Raw genomic sequence first — 21,302 nt, forward strand, 5'->3', positions numbered from 1 at the left:
AGATGAAATATTATTTTAGGTACCAAACATAGACTACATCCTCAATCCTGATGCAAGGTACTGAACTCCTAAGCCGTGGGGATTCAGGAATTTCCGATGGTGAACTTATATTATACCAAGCAACGGCTACACCATTGAACTTCAAGGCTTAACTCCCCAATCCCGATGGGGGGAAGGTACGTGGGGAGAGATGAAGCAGATGTGAGGGGAGGTGGGTGAGATTAGGTAAATGAGGAGGTTGGGGGGAGGGAGATGGGGTGGAAGTGGGGGGAGATGGTAGATACGGGAGAAAAAAATCATAATCGTAACGTTTTAATTAAATTAAGTGTATTAATTACGATGGGGCTGGCGTGTCCGTGTCGAACAAAAGTCCCATAAAAACAAAGATAAAAAAACCTAACAGAGCTTACACGCTACAGCTACACATGAATATTTATATTCTAACCGAACCCAACCTAGCTTTAGTATTGTAACTAATAAATTAGTAATTACTATAGTATAGTAACAAATATAGTATTGATTTATTACGTGTACCAAAAGTAAGGCGCAATTATAGTCCGCGACAGGTTGAGATGGCAATCGGGGTATGAGGCGGGGGGACGACACAAACGTTTCCTGTGATTAAAAGATCATGAATATTGTTCTATATCAGAGTATGAAAACGCCTTGAATAGTTCAGTTCAGCTGTACGAATACATATGTCTTGAAAACATTTCCCAAGTATACAATATACTTCGTTAATAAAATTATCAAACTATCTAGGTAGGTAAGTAATATTTTATTAGCAGTTCCACTTAATAGTCGCTACATTGTGATACAATGGCAGTAAGTATTGTGATACAAATGAACTATACTAACGTTTGTAAGCGCGAGGTGTTATCATTGTCAAGAGTAATTATACCCTGATTACCTTAACGCCCGAGTACATTGATTTATTAAATGCCCGAGTATCACACATTTGGGAAAAAACAGCTTTTTTCTGAAATCACAAGAACCTTTAGAATTATTCTAATATCAATTTTGAAAGGACTCCGTCCGTAAAGATTTTGTAAAATGTCGCCCTTCTCTTAAAGGGTTCCTTTAATATTGATATTGACGGATATTGATTCCGAAAGTTGGTTCAACAGCAAAAAAAGCTAAAAATTGAAAAACCTGTTACAAATAAAATTAAGTATTTAAGTAGCACACTGAGCCCTCAGTCACTTTTCTCTCTCAACTCAGGCCACGTGAATTTCGGGTACCAGCCAGGTAACCTCCCAGTGTGCCCGAGTGTTGCGAGTCCCTTCCGGGGGAAGAGCAGCGCTTGGGCCGGTGTACCCTGGTAACATGGTTAACAATTTCTCTTCATAGGATATTGTTAGCCATGGCTAATTGACCTGGCAGGGAGGGGGTGTTGTCCGCGCGTCCCTCTGAGTGAGCAGAGGGCGCAGTAGACGCACCCATGGGGCATAGCCCCAGTAGCGGAGGGTGTGGCTGTGGTGGGTGGTTGGTGAAGAAGAAGAAAAACGTTTATTTTTTAAGCTGTACCACACATTACCAGTTAGGTTATGAAAGTTTCATCACCCATCCAAACACTGCCTGCCCCACCGGTCTCTCGCCCGTCTAGTTTGGTGACGGTTCATCACCCATCCAAACACTGGCTGCCCCACCGGTCTCTCGCCTGTCTAGTTTGGTGACGGGCGAGGGAGATGTCGAGGATAGGGAACATGGAGAGGGAATGGCCCTCCCAGCGAGCCCTAGCCCTCGTGAGGATCCGTTGATGATGGACACGGGGCGGTCCGTCTCTCAGTGTGGTCCTCGGGTTGGTTGGCGTGCTGTGGTTCCGGCATGCCTCTAACGGTGTTTGCGAACACGTAGTTCCCCAGTGGTAGGTCTGCTGTGGCGGACATCCGCTGGCGGAGCAACGAGGCGTTGTTGGTCCCTTGTGCTCCGTCGTTAGCGGTGAGGTGGAACTTCGTGAGGTTTTTAGTCAGTAGGAGTCCGACATAACCACTGTGCACCCCCGTGGCCGGTGGTATCCATGATGGATTTTCCTCACGAGAAAAAATAAATAAATAAAAAGGCCACGTGAATTTACTTGAAAACTAGTTAACTTGACACACTCTCATAGAACAGGGCAGTTACCGTTTTAAATACCTACCAAAGATACGATAAATTCTTACGATATCATCATATATTATAAAAAGGGCTTCACCTGTGCATTTTAATACAGATTTTTATTTATTTTTATGTATCATAGTTTTTGAATTATCGTGCAAAATGCCGAAAAAATACAACTTCGGTGCGCGAGCCTGACTCGCACTTGGCCGGTTTTTTCTCAATAATTTTGAGGTTATGATCGATAATGTCCACTAAAAGTTTTAGATTTTTAGGGTTCCGTACCTCAAAAGGAAAAACGGAACCCTTATAGGATCACTTTGTTGTCTGTCTGTCTGTCAAGAAACCTACAGGGTACTTCCCGTTGACCTAGAATCATGAAATTCGGCAGGTAGGTACCCGACCCGATCTTATAGCTGAAATTCGGGGAAAAATCTGAAAACCGTGAATTTGTGGTTACATCACACAAAAAAAATTAAATTGTGGCCATGAACTAAAAATTTGTATTTTCAATTTCGAAGTAAGATAACTATATCAAGTGGGGTATCATATGAAAGTGCTTCACTTGTGCAATCTAAAACAGATTTTTATTTCTTTTTATGCATCATAGTTTTTGAATTATCGTGCAAAATGTCGAAAAAATACGACTGTAGTACGGAGCCCTCATTGCGCGAGCCTGATGACTCGCACTTGGCTGGTTATTTTTTAATTATCAAACTGTTACATTTTTTTCGATAGGATGCATAGTTTAGACGTAAATCGTAAAAAACGAATACCCCCCTTAAACACGCCCCCCACCCCCCTTCCGGGACTTTTACTCAGTCGAGTCAAGTTTTCCTTAATTTCTTGCAACATTAAATACATTTTCCAACCATTTGTATACTGTTAAGAATTTTTTGCCTTAAAAATTACCGAACCCAGCAGGCCGATTCAGAACACTTCGATAACATACCGTGTCGATACGATTCAGTATCGATCTCGTATCGAATTTTTTTGTCGTGCAATTCAGAACGTTTGATAGAAGGATACGATTCGATGTCGATTACGGTATCGTTATCGATAAAATACAGTGCGATTACATGAGCATTTACAAAGTTTGCTATTTTATCAAAATTTTACTTGTTTTTAAATTCATGTTAAGCATTAATAAATTACTTTTAATCATCTTGCAGGCAACTAAAGTCATTATTTAAAATGATAACTTAATAAATTGTTGATTTCAAAAGAAAAACATCGAAATATAGTTACTACTACAGTTTTAAGTTTTTATTAAAGCTATCCTCGTAAATACCACACAGATGTCAAACATCTGTCAATCAATTTTAAGTTTGAATTGTAAATTTTTTCGGGCGGTTTTTAGAGTTCCGTACCCGAAGGTTGCCAACGGGATTTCACGGGATTTCAGAGTCAGGGCACTGGTTATGTAAATTATTATCAAATATCAATAACTTGACCAGAGCAACAGTTACAAGGGTAAAAAATGTTTAAATCTAGATTTTTAAAATTTGGGTTGATTAAAGAACAGTTTTGTAACTCGTCAAGTAATTCTTTAACCCTTGTCAAATCGTTATGCCTTTGATCTTCTTTGAAATATGATTCCATTTCATGATCACCAGCAAACTTCAGAAGCAAATCACGAAGTTCCTCCAAATGACTTTTCAATTTGTTACATTCTGTTTGATAAATTTTTAGTTGATTACTTCTTTCTTCTTCTCGTTTCTTTAACAAACTACGTTGTTGCTGGTAAAGGGCTACATATTCGCAAATAGTATCAGTTTCGTTTTGTAATTGTAGTATAATATGTTCCAGTCTGTGTTTTTCATCGGACAGATTAGCAACTTGATCCATTATATTAAGAAAACGTTCTTGAAGTTTAATCATAGCATCTTGTTTTGGAATAATGTTGTCACTGTGCATGCCATATTTTGTAATTGGGTTTTTAACGTCTACAAGAGATGTTACTTCAGATGTAACTTCTGGTGTTTCTTCATGATTAATTTCATGATTATGACATGAATTGTCATTGTGATTGTGATTTTTTTCTATATCTTCATATTGTGACTTGTTAATCTGCTCCATGATATTTTCATACTTTCTTTCTAGTTCCCTATTTTCATTTTGTAATCTTATCATTTCCTGATCTTTAGCTTTTAACAGTTTTAACATATTCTTAATATTTTCTTCAACTTCAGCTAATTTAAGTGCTAATCCTTTGTTTAATTGTTTTTCATGTGTCCACAATTCTGTAAGTTCTAATTTGTCTTTGCCCTGAAATTAATAGAATATGTATTTCATTGAAAAAAATATTTATGGCAAACATATTACTCATATCCATTATCCATTGCTTATAGAGAGAGAGCCAGCGCGTGTCACACCTTCGTTATTTTATAAAAGCTGAAAGTTTCTCTGCGTATTGTCCCCAACACTGGGAGGAATGTTTGTTTGGATAACAGGTAATAAAAGTGTACAATATCTTGCATCAAACTATTAAGTCTAATTTAAATATATAAAAGGAAACGGTTACTGACTGACTGATCTATCAATGCACAGCTCAAACTATTAGACAGAGCAGGCTGAAATTTGGCATGCTGCTATTAGCATCTGCTAAGAAAGGATTTTTAAAAAATGTAACCCCTAAAGGGGTGAAATAGGGGTTTAAAATTTGTGTAGTCCACGCGGACGAAGTTGCGAGCATAAGCTAGTTCTTTATATTTTCTTCAGAATATTATCAGTACCCTTATCATAAATGTGAAAGTGTGTTTGTTTGTTGGTTTGTCATTCAATCACGTCGCAACGGTACAACGGATTGACGTGATTTTTTGCATGGGTATAGATAAAGACATGTATATAGTGACATAGGCTTCTTTTCCATCCCGGAAAATCAAAGATTTCCCACAGGATTTTTAAAAACCTAATTTCACTCAGACAACGTTGTGGGCATCAGCTAGTTATAAATAAAGTTTAAAAGTTTGTGTCTGGCAGGGGGTTGCCATTTGATCATGATTTTAGATCATGGTCTGGATGGGCTACTTAGTGTAAATATTTTAGGTACTTACCATTTTTATAATAACTTGTTCTAGGTCTTCAACATCAGATTTTAACTTTCTATTTTGTTCAGTCGCTCTTTGTGCTGCAATTTTATCACTTGTTATATCAGCATTCAACTTGTTAATGCTTATGTTGTCATGATTGCATTCTGTTTCCTTGACTTGGTTTAACTGGTGAATCTTTGCAAGACTATCCATGTACTGCTTCTGAAGTTCTTCATATTTACTGTTTAATTCTGTAAGTTGCGCCTGGAAATATTCACATTATTACTAAGGTGAGATGAAAAGTTCTCAGCCTAACACAGAGATAGTGTTCCAATCACCCTAAATTTACGTTTCATGCTTGGGTGCATGTTTCATTAGTAGTTCGTATGACACGTTTCAACTTGTTTTCTCAAGTTTCTTGTTTACACGAGCTTTTGCAGTAGACCCTTCCATGCTTTTCGTTAAAATAGATAAACTTGAATATTGTGTTGTCATAAACCTCTTCGTTTTGGATAGATTAACCCCTAAGGAAATTCATGCGAAGTTGACTAAAGATTACTCTGCTCCTTCCATCTCAACCGTTAAAAAGTGGGCAACTGGATTTAAACGTGGCTACACGTCCCTCGAAGATGATCCATTTCCATACGAAGGACAGCCAAAAGCCACCACCACACCAGAAACCATTGAAAAATTTACTCGTGCTTTAAGACCTACCTGCCTCTTAGGTCAAGGGGAAATACCCCATAGATTTCTTGATAGACAGACAGACATACAGACAACAAAGGAATCCTGTAAAAGTGACGTTTCACTTTTAAGATACGGAACCCTAAAAAAACCGGCCAAGTACGAGTCAAACTCGCTCACCGAGGGATCCATGCTTGAGCATTTTTTTCGACTATTTGCAAGACAAATCAAAAACTATTATGCATAAATATGAATAAAAATCTGTTTTAAAATGGACAGGTCCCTATATATTATATAATACAAAGGGAAGCCCTTTCATATGATATTCCCAGTTATCTTACTTCGAAAATTGAAAATACTAATTATTAGTTCATGTCCACAATTTAATTTTTTGTGTGGAACTAACCACAAATTCACAGTTTTCAAATTTTTCCCCTAATGCCAAATTTAATGATTCGAGGTCAACGGGAAGTACCCTGTAGGTTTCTTGACAGACCAACAGGCAGACAGACAGACAGATATACAGACAGAAACAAAGTGATCCTAAAAGGGTTACATTTTTCCTTTTGAGATGTACAGGTAAAGCCTATTCATATGGTACCCCACTTGGTATAGTTATCTTACTTTGAAAATTGAAAATACTAATTATTTGTTCATGAATACATTTTTTTTTGTAATGTAACCACAATTTTATTTTTATTTGGGTCATTAAACTGGTTACAATCCGTAAACTTAAAATACATAACTAAATATTATATTACATAATTGCGATTGAACCTACTCGAAACGACTACAGCATTTAAAAATACAAATTCAGATTTTTTCTTTTATTTGTGCTATAACACCTTTTTTTTTTTTTTTTTTTTTTCCGCTGGTAAAAATGCTATTAGGCATGCCGCACAAGGGCGGGTATGTGGGACTCACTCGCGGTTTGTTTAACCGCCATCAGCATACCCACTAAAAAACCCAGCGGTGCCGTCCGCGTCAAGTATAAGACGTCTCAGGATCCCGGATATCGGATGCGACTGAGACGTCCTGGCGTTGGGCCGGCACAAGTTTACTCCCAATGCCTAGGGCAGGAGAAGGTGAGCATACTGTCTCCTTCTCCTCCCCTGTCTTCTTCTGCGGAGCGGGTGGGCGTCGGCGTCCAGCTCTCGTTCCCGCTCCGCGGCCTCCTTCAGTGATATGACAGTTTCACAGAAGGAGGCCATTACGCCCCAGCTGGTCTCACTACTGATCATCTCGTCTATTGCATTTGAAAGTGAGAGGCTTCCTCTGAGGGTCGACGACAGGATGTGCCGCTGGGGTCCCCATGCCGCACACTCTACCAAAGTGTGATGTGCCGTATCTTCTGGTGCACCACACTCGTGGCAGGCCGGCGTCTCCTCCCGTCTCGCAATCTGATGCAGGTACTTACCAAAACAGCCATGCCCTGTAAGCACCTGCACCAGCCGGTACGTCAGCACTCCATGTTGCCTTTTAAGCCATCGCTCAAGGTATGGCCGAATCGCTTCAACCGACCAGGTACCGGCGGCAGGCGTCTCTAAGTCCTGCTCCCATCTATGGATCAGAGCTGCACTAGCCAGGGCTCTTATTGAGCGGTTCTCCTCCGCCTCTGGTCGCTCTCCCCGGGCCCTCGTGACCGCACGGTAGCGGTATATCTCGGTGAGCACCTCAGCCTGGAGTTCCCAGGGTGGGTCACCCGCCAGAAGAGTTGCGGCTGTCCAAGATACCGTGCGATACCCACGAATTGCTCGAACCGCGATGATTCTTTGTGGTCTCCGCAGAAGCATCTTGTTTTGTGGAGTCAGGGCATGTATCCATATTGGCGCCCCATACAGTGCCATGCTTCTCACAATTCCTGCGTATAGTCGCCTACAGGTGGACTCTGGCCCCCCAATGTTAGGCAACAGTCTTCCTAAAGCGGCGGCGGCATTAACAAGCTTAGTGCCTAAAAGCTCGAAGTGCTTTTTAAAACGCCATCGTCCGTCCAGGGTCAGACCCAGATATTTCATGTGGGCCTTTACTGGCACTATTGTGCCCTGTACTGTGATTTGTGCACCACGTGGTGGACCTCTGCGAGGACCATGGAAAAGGAGGGCCTCAGTTTTCGAGATTGAGACTCTCAAACCCAGCAGCCGAATCCTATCCACAACCAGTGACGTGCCAATCCCCGCCAATCGAGCCGCCTCTTCATATGTCCTTCCACGGGCTGTGACGAGGGTGTCGTCCGCATAGCATAAGAGCCTCATCCCTGGAAGCAGCGGGGCCCGCAAGAGCCAGTCGAAACCAATGTTCCAAAGCACAGGGCCAAGGACCGATCCCTGCGGAACTCCGCTGCAGACACGGCGCCGGAAAATTTGCCCGTTTCTTCCCTCCCACACGATTTCTCTGTCCTGCAGGTACGACTCCAGCAGTCGCCGGAGGTACAACGGTACTCTGTGGTAGCAAAGTGCCTCGAGTAAAGTCTCGAAAGGGAGACTATTGAAGGCATTTGCAACGTCAAGCGAGACTGCAAGGACCACTTCCCCTCTATCAGTTGCTTCCATGGTCATACTTTTCAAGGCATCCAGGGCATCCAGGGTCGAGCGGCCTGCTCGGAATCCATACTGCGTCTCAGATAGATTCGGGCCTACTGTCTCAAGGTGCTCCATGAGACGAGTGGCTAGAATCTTTTCTAAGAGCTTGCCAGTCTCGCTGAGCAGAACTATTGGTCTATATGCTGAAGGGGAATCCAGCGGGCGACCTTTTTTACGCAACAGGCATAACTTTCCTTCTTTCCATGATTTCGGGAACTGTCCAGTGCGTAAGCATTTATCGAACACCTCCCTGAATTCCATCCGTAGGAATTTCAGAGCAATGTATAAAACTTTGCCCGGAATACCATCGGGTCCCGGTGCTGTCTTTCTAGCCCGTAGGCGGTCGAGCGCTAAATCCAGTTCTCCCTCTGTGATAGGAGGGATGTCGTCCATATTCTGGCTCCCAAATGGGGGTGACATAGCCGGAGGGACGTGGTTCTGGGAGTCGGGAAACAGTTCTCCAACTACACGCCACAGGAGATCAGGCTGCAGGGTCTCTGTGATGGGTGCGCCTTGTGTGCTGAGTTTATTTCGCGCAACACGATAGGGGCGCCCCCAGGGGTCCCTGTTCAATGTCTCTAGCATCTCTTCACGGGCGGACTCCTTAGCTTTACTTATGGCTAGCTGCAGATCTTTCTTAGCCTGTCGATAAACGCTCCGCACTTGATCCTCGAGATCCGTGTTCTGATCGTTTCGCCTACGGTACCGAACATACGCTCTGCGGGCTCTATTACTGATTGCCCGGAGGTCTGCGATTTCAGGGGACCACCAATACACGCGGCGGCGAGGGGACCAGCGTCGGGTACGTGGCATGGATGCATCACAGATGTCCTTCAGGACGTTGCACAACTGCCCAGAAAGTTCGTCCACGCTTGTGTTGCCATTGCTGCTGGAAGAAGACCACCGCCGTACAATGGCCGCCTCTTTGGCCAGATCGCGATCTAGTAGACTCAGGCACCAGCGTGGAAACTGACTTGAGTTTCTGGGGTTGTTCCTCGGCCCCGGACTGGTAGAGATCTCAAAGCGGATGTAATTGTGATCCGAGAGAGTCTCCGCCTCTTCCTCCACTCTCCAGTTAACCACGCTGTTCGCAACTGTGGGAGTTGCAAATGAAAGATCAATCACAGACCCCCCCTGCTGCCGCACACAGGTATGTGCCGTCCCTCTATTGAGGAGGGATAGACCCGAGAGAAGAGCCCAGATCTGTACCGCCCTACCCCTTGCATTTGTGATAGGATTTCCCCAAGCCTGGGACTTAGCATTAAAGTCACCAAGAACAACGATGTACCCCCCCGACTGTCTATCGATAGCTGCCCTGACAGAGTCGAGATAGACTTCAAATTCCGCCAGGCTGCGGTTGGGCGAGAAATAAATGCCTACCACTACGTATTCCCCCCATTTTGCCACCGCATACCCGGAGCCTCTTTCTAATACCGTAAGAGGAATGTCGGTATTACTTCTGGTCAGAACCGCCACCGAGCCATCCAAGTCACCAACCCAGTGTGATTGGGGAGGAATATAATATGGTTCGCAGGCCACTGCCAGATCTATTCCCCACTCCAATATAGACTGCTGCAGGAGATCCTGAGCCCCAGCGCAGTGGTTGAGGTTCGACTGGAGAAAGTTTAAATGACCCGACTGATTCATGATGACATTTCAGCTTCCTCTTGCGCCTGATGGCAACCAGCGCTGGTGGCAGGCTGAGACATTAGGACCATCTTACTCCTTACTGGGGGAGGGTTGCAACTCCTACCCCCCATTACATGATCTGAGGGTAGACCTGCGTCTTTGCACACTAGGCAGCACATGGAGGCTGTGCATCCCAGCGATTTATGACCGCTGCCCCCACACCGGAAGCACAGGTCACCTCGGTCTGCAGCGGATGGGCAGACAGGCTTTGTGTGCCCAATGCCGAGGCACTTGAAGCAGCGCAGGGGGCGTTCCTCTAGCACCTGAACTTCAGCAGAGCTCCAGCCAACTCGCAGCCTCCCGGCATCAGAGATCACTTTAGCCACCTCAATGGGGCAGTGCAAGACAGCCATACCCACCCCTCTAGGCCCGGATAGCACATCTCCAACTTTAAGCGACTGCGTGGAGCAGTTGCTGACTCGCACGACGGCAGCGATTAACTTTTCTTTTGTGACAGAGTCGTCAAGGCCGGTCACCTTAAGGGTCACTAGTTTAGAGGGGCGAACCACGCTAGCCACGCCATCTAATACCGTGCGGAGCCTGTTCGCTAGCAATTCAGCCTGTTCCGCCGTCTGACCCTTAGGCAGCTCTAGAAGTCTTGCGCCTGTGGCCGCCCGGCGAATTTTTATTCCGTCGCCTATGCCAAATTCTTCCAGGTTGACCTGTTGCTCTGCCTGTTCCAATATCTTAGCGTAGGTCACCCCCTTCTCTATTGCTGCTGGCTGCAATGTGATTACGACCGCCGCGGTTTTGGGGGACCTAAGTTTTGCTACAGCCGACTGAGTTGGTTTGGCGGCAGTTTCATTCGACGGGGCGGCGGTGGCGGCGTTGGCAGTGGATGAAGAGGCTTTCTTGCTCTTCTTCCCTTTTTTAACGACGGTTGCCCAGTCAGTGACCTCCCTTGCCTCAATTCGACTTGGTCCAGCAATTGTTTCGGAACTCGTGGGATTTGAGGCCGCTGTGGCACTCCGAGTCATCGGGCCCATCCGAGCACTTGGAAGAGCAGTAGCCGGCTGAGTTGCTGCCACTTCCTGACATTGTTTGTCGCCTGCTAAGGGTGGACGGTGCATCTTCTCAGGCAGAAGTCGTTCTTCGATTCCGGCGAATCGGGCATCCAGCATGACGCCTACTGAGGTGACAATGGACGCCTTTAGCTCCTCAATGAGTTTCTCACTTAAGGTGGGGACGGACGAGGTGTTCGCCGCCACCATGGACGTCTTCATTTCACTAAACTCTCTACGGTGGGCCTTTAACTCCGCTTTGAGGTTTTCCACCTCCTGGCGTAAGCGGCCATTGTCAGCTCTTAGTCGTCGGGTTTCCTCGGCTTCAGTCCTAGATGCCAGAGCATCCACCATCCCCTGGAGAGCGGCTGCTGAGTCCTTAAGGAGTCTAGCGTATGGGCCATTGAGGTGCCCTGGTTTAGAGGCAACCTGGACTATGTTCGCTACGCTTTTTCCTGCAGCAGCTCGCAGCTCCTCGGCGCTGAGTTGGATGGGGTCCTCCTTTCGGAGCTCAAAAGAAACTTCTTCAGGGTCCAAGACAGGCTCAGACACCTTGTTGCTACACACTCGATCTCGTAGGAATTGGTTGAAAGCCTCCTCTTTGGCCTCTTCCTTCGCTTCTCTGAGACTGGCTCTAGCACGGGAGATCCCTGTGCCTCGCCCTCGGCCTTTCGATCTACCACGGCTAACGGATGAGGCCCTGGAGCTCTCAGAGTCTGGATCCGATTCCAGGCCTGATCGGAGCGGACTCCGGGTTCGAGAGTCGTCTCTTGGTACCGGCAATACTCCTTGACTTCGCAATTTGCGAGCAGCAGCTACACCCGTCTCCATACTCGTTCCGTCATTCATCTGTACCTAAAGGGGGGGGCGACCTGCTAGCCAAACCATGCAGGTCAGCAATCAAGGGAACAAATACAACCTAGCCTACAAATATAAACACCTAGCCTAGCTTAACTTAACTATCCTAGCTTAATTAACCTAGCTTTAGTCTATCTTAACCTAATTTATCACAGTCCCTAGGTCACTTAGTGTCACTAGGTCTCCAGCAGGCACAGGCAACGTAGTATACCACAACACCACGGCACAGGCACCATATTACCCCAGGCCGGGGCAAGTTGTTATCACCTCCGAGCACCGGCTTCGAGCACACGACAACTCACAATAGTCACTCAATAACAAGCGTCCGACTCGCTTAGCCTCGCAATAGATCGATATCTACAGGCGCACAAGTGCGCCCGCGGGCCGCGCGCCTCTAGCCGACCGTTCGTTGCACCGAGAACACGAAGCAATCACAACACGTCTATCTCGCACGCGGTGCGTTGCGCTGTCGTGCTATAACACCTACCTACCTGCCAAATTTCATGATTCTAGGTCAACGGGAAGTACCCTATAGGCTTTCTTGACAAACAACAGACAGACATGCGGACGGATGGACAAACAGACAGACAATGAAGTGATCCTATTGGGGTTCCTTTATTTCCTTTTGAGGTACACAACCCTAAAAACTATTTTTTTTGTTAAATAATGGTCAAAATATTTTCCAATTTCTAAACTTGATTAAAAGCTCAACTTACTTTTGTTTTCTGGTATTGATTCTGCATCTCTGTTTCACTTTTTTGTTCCTGAATCTTGTCTTCTTTTATAATGTTATAGTTTTGTAGACGTATCTCCATATCACTAATCTGTTCAATTAGACTATTTTCTCTATTATACAAGTTCTGTATTTCTTGTGCGAGATTCTCATTTTTTTTTACTTCTGACTTGTACTGCTCATTTAATTCTCTAGCATAGTGCTCATAATGGGTATTAATTTGGTCTCTTTCTTTTTGTAAAGCTTCAATTGTTTGCTCCAAATTAGATATTTTTTTCACAAATGCTTGTGTCTCTTCAGAAGCCTTGTAGCTTTGATCAGATTGAGTGAAAGTGTTGTTTGTCAACTGCTGTATTTGAAGCTGCAACAAGTCTATTTGGTTTTGGCAATGACTTATCTCATGGTGAAGTTGTGTATTTTCAATTTCTTTTGTTGACAACATAGACTTGGTAAACTCTAATTGTTCTGCTAAGTTGTTGTTTTCATCTCTCATATTACTGATTAGGCTATTTAATTCTGCTAAACTTCCATCTCTATGAGAGATCTTTTGTACAGCATTTTCATATTTGTTGGATAAGATGCATAGTTCATGTTCTAAAGAATCAACTTTTTGTTTAGCAATATCATGATTACTACTTTCTGATCTGTAAAGTGTTTCCAAGTGTGTTAACTTGTCTGTTAAATTGCTGATTTGTGTTTCTAGATTTATTTTGGTTGAAATCAAAATTTCAGTTAAATTGACGTCACATTTGTTTTCTATGCTATTATCACTATTGATTTCTTTCATAGGTTCTTTTTCAGTTATTTCTAAACGATCTTGATTCACTCTATCCGTGATTACTGACACAGTGTTATTTATTGTTTCCTGAATTGGTACTGATGATTTGTCTATGCAATGTTCTTTTTGTATAACAATAATCTTCTTTTCCTGGTGGTCCTTGAGCTAAAATTACAAAATATCATTAATAAACTGATTGAAAAAATTGCCTGGCTCATTTTTTGCCCAACGGATCAGCCTGGCTACACAGCGCAAAAATGCAGCCAGTATTCTTAGCACCATTCCACGCGGGCATGATTTATATAGTAATTAGATAAGGCTAGCATTGTTTTATCGTTTATGTATTAAATTAAAAAAAATTGTTAATATTTGGAATCAACTAAAGGAATACATATTATAACCTAACCCATAAAATTATTATTTTAGCAAATAAGTATCTCGTTTGGTAATAAATATTTACCTTTTGCCTGGCTTTTGCGATTTTTTCAGCTCTAAGATCCATTATAATATGTAGGCAATAAAATAATTAAGAGTACAGTCCAGTGTCCAGCAGTCTTCGTAGTCCGTAATTAATTTATTAATTAATTATTAGATCGCTGGCTGATAAGCTGATAATAAGACCGTAAGAACGTCAAAAGTCAAAACGTATGCTAAAACCATAGAGTAAAGAAGAGTTGTCCCACAGAGTACATTATAATCATGAGATGTCCTATATAAAATAGACACAGATCGTAGAAAGAGTAATATAGGTAGATTGAAGTACTGTGTAACCGTGTATGTGATAGCGATAGCACGATGTAACGATGAATAACACGACAATTATTACCATTGTTTAGTAGTCAATATTTGTACTAACCGATCAACTTGTAGCTTTAGTTTTAAGTTTGCGTTATAATTATCACCACTATATTATCTTACAAATCTAACACTATACCAGACAATCAATAAGAGTAATTTATTACCTATTTTGAATAAATCATTTGACTTTGACTTTGACTTTGAACAATATTTGTATTAAACGTTTTTTATGTGAAAACAAGTAAATAACTAATGAGAAATACAATTACGCCACGAATTCTCAAAGTTTGTTTTGCAACTAAAGTTGCATTCCTTGTATGTATTCTTGAAAAAACCAGTTGCACTTTAAGGGACAAAAATAGGTTAGCTGCATCTCTGTTTATCTCATTAGTTACTTTATCTGTGCTCTCATTTTAATGTGAATGAGAAAGCAAACGTTCCTGTATCTACCTTTATTACTCTATCTACGACACAGATATACAATGTCAGTTAGACTTTACTCTATAGTCTGGTTGATAGCTAGGACCATAGATTATCTTGGCTAGGACCATAGATTATCTACTATATACTGCTAGGACCAAAGAAGTTGGAAGTACTACTACGTAAGGACAAAAGCTAGGATCATAGGATCTGTGCATAGGATGAAGGATCCTTAGTCTGAGTTTCAATTTCATTTAAAGTGATTGATAAGCTCAAAAGGGTTAAAACCCAGAGCCGTAAAACCATGAGCATTGATTATATTATACTCCACTCCGGTGAATGGTGATTAGTGATAAACTCTTTGAAAAAAATCTTAATAACGGCATTTTGCTCGCTTTTAGAATGATATTTTGGTGTTGTGTTATTTATCATTGTTTATCATTATCAATCAATCACATTATTAAACTATGTTCATGTTCTTATTAGTTAAGAGAAACCGATTATATGTTTAACAATCAAAATCAACGCTTTTGTAAGGACCAACTTAAAGTCATTATTCAATAAAAATTAACTATGAGTTTGCCTCTACCTATAGCACCGTGGGCGAAAAGAGACTGCCTAAGCGGGCTCAGCTGTGAACGATTTGAGTACGCCAGTACCATGGCGACAACTTTATTAGCACCGGTTAAAACTGAACGTGAGATCCTGGAACACTCAATGTCGGAAGATGATCCTAACGCTAATACTCAGTTACCGAGTGAAGTAGGAGAGAAGCCCCGATGGGGCCCGCGGCACCGAGGCGCGCAAGAACTCGCTGAACTTTATAGTCCAGGTGAAAACTTTCCCATAACCTTCACTTGAAAAATAATTTGCTGAACATTATTTATTCATATTTGACAGGCCACAGGCTGTTTGAGTTATAATGCTGCTAATGTGAATACAATGTATGATTTGCTAAGTCATTTATTTAGGTATTTATTCTTCAACAAAAACCTTATTTGTGCTCATAAGCGCTTCACAGCTTGTCTGAGCACTGCACATTCCTGTATCATCTAAATTATAAAAGAAAAAAGTGACTAACTGACTGACCTATCAACACACAGCTCAAACTTCTGGACGGATCAGGCTGAAATTTGGCATTCAGATAGCCATTATGATTGTGTAGTCCATGCGGACGAAGTTGCGAGCATAAGGACAGCAATCCTAAACAATAGGGATTCAGGAACTGTTCTTGGTGAAATAATATTTAAAATATCTAGGATAGACTACATCATTGAACTCCCAACTCCTCCAATTGATGAAACAAGGTACTGAAATCTGAGTTTGGAAAATCCATGCTTCTCAGATGGACAACTGTATGTGGCTTGCTCACGCGTCGGGACACTGTCTCACTTATTCACCAGACAGAGAAACCAAAAATATTGTTTCAAAAAAAGTGCTTCAATATAAAGCATATACAACCAAATATTGTTAGTTGTTAGTGGTATTTTCATGTAAGTTTAGGAATTAAGAAGACTGGACACATGACACGTTTAGATTGGACTAAGTACTTGTATTGTGCGCACTACATGCTCAGCTTTATAGCTTTAATAGTTTCTGAATGAAACATCTGTGATAGACAGACAACCGTTTGAGTATGTAACACTCAAAATTAGACCTACATCATTTAATATGTATTCCTTCAATAAATATTTATTGAACTTTTATATTTAAATTATCTATTTACAGTAAGAATAGGCAAGTAATAGGTTTTTGTATCCATTCTACCATTTGGCAAGATTTGCTGAATTTTTCTAGACATAGGGCTAGTTGAGCTAGTTCTTACTAACTGCATTGTCTAGTCTTCTCTCACTGCTAAGATGCATGGCATGGGTCAAACTGGTTTGGATTTTTCGTTCTATTAGGTACCTACTAAATAATGCCTGTGACTTTGTCCATGCGGTTTCAGGTTTAAAAATCCCTATAGATATATATTAAAAGTAACCTATATACGCGTCCGGGCAAGCTATCTGTGTACCAAATAGATGATGCCCCAACTTCATCCACCCAGGTTTAAAACATTTAGGTTTTAAAACTCCTGTGGAAACTCAAATCCGTTTAGCCGTTTTTGCGTGATTGAGTAACAAGCATCCAAACTTTCACATTTATAATATTAAGTAGGATTATAAAATGCAAATTTTTCCTTTAATAGGAAAACGGCTGCAGGAGTGGGTATGTGTTATAGTCTGTTGCACATTATGTGCAAGTGCAGGCTTTCTCATGGCCAGATATATCCATGCAGATGCTTCTCTATTACTGGGCGCCATAGCTGGTGTATTGACAGCAGATTTTGCTTCAGGGGTTGTCCACTGGGCTGCTGACACATGGGGAGCTGTTGATCTTCCTATTATAGGAAAGGTATTGAACAAATAAGCATTATCTCAGAATTCTGTAGTTACTGTTCTGTAGTTCTGTAGGCCACTTCTGCAAGAGCTGATGTTTCATATATTATGTTCATAATATTATTTACTATTGAAAGTTGCAGCACATAGAACAATACTGTAGATATTTTTAATAAGCACCTTGGAGGAAAGTACCTTGGTAGTAGTAGTAGTAGTACCTTTATATTATACCACTTCTCGGCTACCCAGGAATTTTTAATAAGACTAGTAGGCAAAAAGAAAAAATCGGAATATTTTCTGAATATATAAAACGAAAAGGTGACTGACTGACTGACTGATCTATCAACGCGCAGCTCAAACTACTGGACGGATCAGGCTGAAATTTGGCATGCAGATAGCTATTACGACGTAGCATCCGCTAAGAAAGAACGAACGAACGAACGCACGCGGACGAAGTAGCGAGCATAAGCTAGTAATCAATAAAAGATGTTTGTAATAAACAATAATTTATACCTATTTTATAAGTAGGTATATTTTCAAAAAAATATGAAATGTGCACATTTTATGCCCTGTACCCTGTAGATTGGTTCGGAAGTTAAACTTAGTAAGTACAGTACGCGGCAGAAAGTAATGTACATCGCTCGTTAGAAGTATATTAGCAGATCTGTAGAGCACTGTCTCTGTCGTTGAGACCGACAAAACATCATATAGGGATTGCAATCCCGCAAAACGGGATCCGGCATTCCCGCCGCGGGATCCCGCTCCACTTATTAATCTGCTGGATCCCGCACCTTCAAAACGCGGATCGGGGGATCCCGCAAATTTAAATTTACCGCTAAAACATTCGTGAAGTTTTGTGTAAGAAAAGCGAGTGGCTCGAGCACGACGTTGCCGTTTCGCACACAATTACTCGTATACTTAATTATAATTTCATTGTTATTTTGTTAGAAAACAAACAATTTTTGTTGCATAATGTAAGATATGATTAATTAATAATACTTGATTTTTAAACAAAAACCTGTAGTTTCAATTCGATTTTATAACATAATTTTAAATAAGATAAAGTATTAATTTTTCGATCTTATAGCCTTATAAGATCAAAAAATTAGTACTTTATCTTACATACAAACGGGGCAAAAAGTTGAACTACTGTGAATTATTTCAAATATGCGGGATCCCGCGGGATTGCAATCCCTAATCATATAGGTATGAGTGACAGAGACAACGCTCTTTAGGGGCTTAGACAGAGTAATAATTTGTCTACGGTTAGGTTAAATTAGGCAAAAATTTAAAAAGTTAGATTTTTTGTCTTCATATTGAAAGGCGCGAATTAACTGTTCGTTTTTAAATTATTTACTAGCTGATACCCGCGACTTCGTCCGCGTGGATTTAGGTTTTTTTAAATCCCGTGGGAACTCTTTGATTTTCCGGGATAAAAAGTATGTCCTTCCCAGGGATGTAAGCTACCTCTGTACCAAATTTCATCAAAATCGGTTAAACCGTTGGGCCGTGAAAAGCTAGCAGACAGACACACAGACACACTTTCGCATTTATAATATTAGTATGGATTAAACAAGTTACCTACTAGATAAAATGAGTTCAAGTGAGGATAGTATGGAATTTGATTGCACACCTCCTAATTTGAGAGTGGAGGCCGAATTGCAAATCATTTTTTAAAATCATTTACTTGTTTCATTTTTTAGAAAAGCACTATACATGCCTCGACCGGGAGTGCACAAGCAAGATGTCTATAATGAGGAAATAATAATTTGTAAATTGACTCTCTCACTCGAGGTCTGGCTTAAAAGTAGTGAGAATTTTTTGTTTTGACTAGTACTCACGTTTTATGGGAATGAGAAAATTTTAATAACGCTTTTCTTGTTTACAGAATTTTATACGACCTTTCCGTGAACATCACATCGATCCAACTTCAATAACGAGGCATGACTTTGTCGAAACGAATGGTGATAATTTCGCTATCACCATCCCCATACTGGGAAGGATTGTTTGGCAGCTGCTTACATATGACGCTTTCACAATAAAAGAGCAATTTCATTGGATAGCATATTGGTATTTGTGCTGTATTTTTGTGGCAATGACAAATCAGGTAAGCCATTCTTTTAAGGTTTTCTCGAGTGTAATGCATGGAAAGCAATATGTTTTATTCCGTTTTCGTGATTTTTAGGGTTTCGGAGAAAATGTGTTCAGTAGTCAGTACCATCGTACAAAAATTTAATAATTTATTTATTCTTCAAAACATAGGAACTTATACGCTAGGGAAACGATAATAGCTGTGTTAGTTAAAAAAAACCGTGATACTTGCTGCAATCTACTTATGATCTTCAGAAGCGGATCGCTATGGCGCTTTAGTGCCGATAACCAGTTTGGATTGTGATTTGGAGTGGTTATGGTTATGAGTTATGACACTTGTCCTACTATGGCCAATTGCACTTCCACCGATTGCGCTTTGAGCTACTTTTGTCTACTGCTACAAACGTTTTCCTCAGACATGTTGCATTGCAAAGGTCGCTGAAATCTGTCGAATATATTTCAACAGATTTGAGCCGATTCTGATCAGATTTATATTTGGTGTTGAAGACGCAATTATCGGCAAAAATACTACAGATATGCGCACGTTAACCTTACGTGTGGCGGAGACGTGGCAATGGATAGTCTTTTGACAGATTTCAGTGTGGTCTGTCACGGTTCCTATGTTACTTGGTCTCTGGAGTCTGGAGGAGATATTATAGACTGTCCCACGGTCCGCGCCACGTTTCCACCGCTCCCGTACCGCAAGAGCCGATGGATCATGCGACTGTCAGTGGCTGTCGGTTGCAGATCCACAAGGTGGTCGCACAGCGTACTTTCGGCCTGCCCCGCGTGGCGTGGTGTGGCCTGCAGGAGTGGCACGTTGTTGCTACCGCGCCGCCACAACCGCATACACCACGTTGCGCCGCACGAGACATTACTTTTGTATAACCACAGGTTGGCTACATTGGCCCCCCTACTTGGAAACTATGCAGTTCGTGGTTACGCTAGAGATTTATTATATGAAGCTCTGACCGGCTGCCAAGTCCGCGCGCCCCGGACACGACATGAAATGGGCCCAGAACGTTCCCTAGGAAACTACTCTGTCTCAGTAAATAATTTTTATACTCCTTATTGCCAGTTAGGCTAGTAATAAAATAACATAAGTAATAATAATAATTAATTTGTCGTAAGAAAGAAAAAAGTGTCTTGCTCTTTATAGCCTGTTATTCTAATGCCTTAAGAACGTGTGATTTAAAAGTGCTTATTATTTATTGCAATATTTAAGAATCCCCCCGAAAGAACATTTTTTTAAATTATCTACCGAAGTACCTCTGTATGTATAATTTGAATTTTCATAAGGCAGTATTTTGGTAGAATTTATCAGTAGGTAGGTACCTACTGATAAATTAAATATTTTTTCTAAAAATGAAATGTAATCTGCACATTTCATACTCAATAGATTGGTTCGAAAGTTAAACATCCCGGTCAGTGTTACAACTGTCCAGAAAAGTAAGTATGGAATTTCATTTCTGGACAGTAGGTATTGCAAATAGCTGTCCAGAAAGTTAAGTATGAAGTTTCATTTCATATCATAAGTTTCAATTGAAATAATATTGTTCCTCACAACTGTTCTGAAAAATAACCTAACAGCTGTACTCAGAGTCGCTAAATACGTTACTACTTAAGTGTAAGTTAAAACGAGACGAGCTATATCTCTCACATAAATCTGTCCCGTTTAAACTCAATCTTAGTAACGATTAGCGACTCTGAGTACCGCGGTAGTATGGGAAGGTTGGGTTGAATTTGGAATAATCTTTCTTCCTGAATAATTTGTTTTTTTTCTTAGCATTAATAATAATTTGAAATTCGGAACTCTACCGAATAGTACTTTCAGCGGCACAGGCAGGTTTATCCTTATCGGATATTCTTAGAGCGCTGTAAAGGCGTCATTCGAATCAAAAAAATTAAAAAGTTATTTTGTCTGCATATTTATTACAATTTACAAATGCGCGAATTGACATGTTTCTATTTTAAAATGTATTATTAACCAATTTATATTCCGCGACAGGTTGAGATGGCAATCGGGGTTGAGGCCGGGGACGCCCCGCACCACCCGTACATCAAACCCACGACAGATTGTCATCTCCACCCTGTCGCGTACTATATACTACATTTGAAAATGTGTCTTCATATTTATTAACAGGCGCGGAAATGACTGACT

At 41.5% G+C, this 21,302-nt stretch overlaps 2 protein-coding genes across 2 annotated transcripts; one reads left to right on the forward strand and one right to left on the reverse strand.

Moving 5' to 3' along the window:
• Positions 1-299: 299 nt before the first annotated feature.
• LOC117985065 (golgin subfamily A member 2-like) lies at positions 300-14,082 on the reverse strand. Its single transcript, XM_034971757.2, has 4 exons — positions 13,912-14,082; positions 12,657-13,616; positions 5,154-5,393; positions 300-4,365 (listed from the first exon to the last, which is right to left on the reverse strand). Exons 1-4 carry the CDS (start codon positions 13,951-13,953, stop codon positions 3,532-3,534), a joined length of 2,076 nt encoding a protein of 691 aa, XP_034827648.1. The 5' UTR covers positions 13,954-14,082; the 3' UTR covers positions 300-3,531.
• A 793-nt stretch (positions 14,083-14,875) lies between these two features.
• Positions 14,876-20,112, forward strand: Kua (Plasmanylethanolamine desaturase Kua). The gene is given in 6 exon segments (XM_034971778.2): positions 14,876-15,501; positions 16,861-17,066; positions 18,939-19,157; positions 19,889-19,966; positions 19,968-20,015; positions 20,017-20,112. Coding segments are annotated over 6 exon segments (906 nt in total). The 5' UTR covers positions 14,876-15,242.
• The last annotated feature ends 1,190 nt before the right edge of the window (positions 20,113-21,302 follow it).

This window comes from Maniola hyperantus, chromosome 1 (genome assembly GCF_902806685.2).
Source record: "Maniola hyperantus chromosome 1, iAphHyp1.2, whole genome shotgun sequence".
In the NCBI taxonomy this organism is placed as follows: Eukaryota; Metazoa; Arthropoda; class Insecta; order Lepidoptera; family Nymphalidae; genus Maniola; species Maniola hyperantus.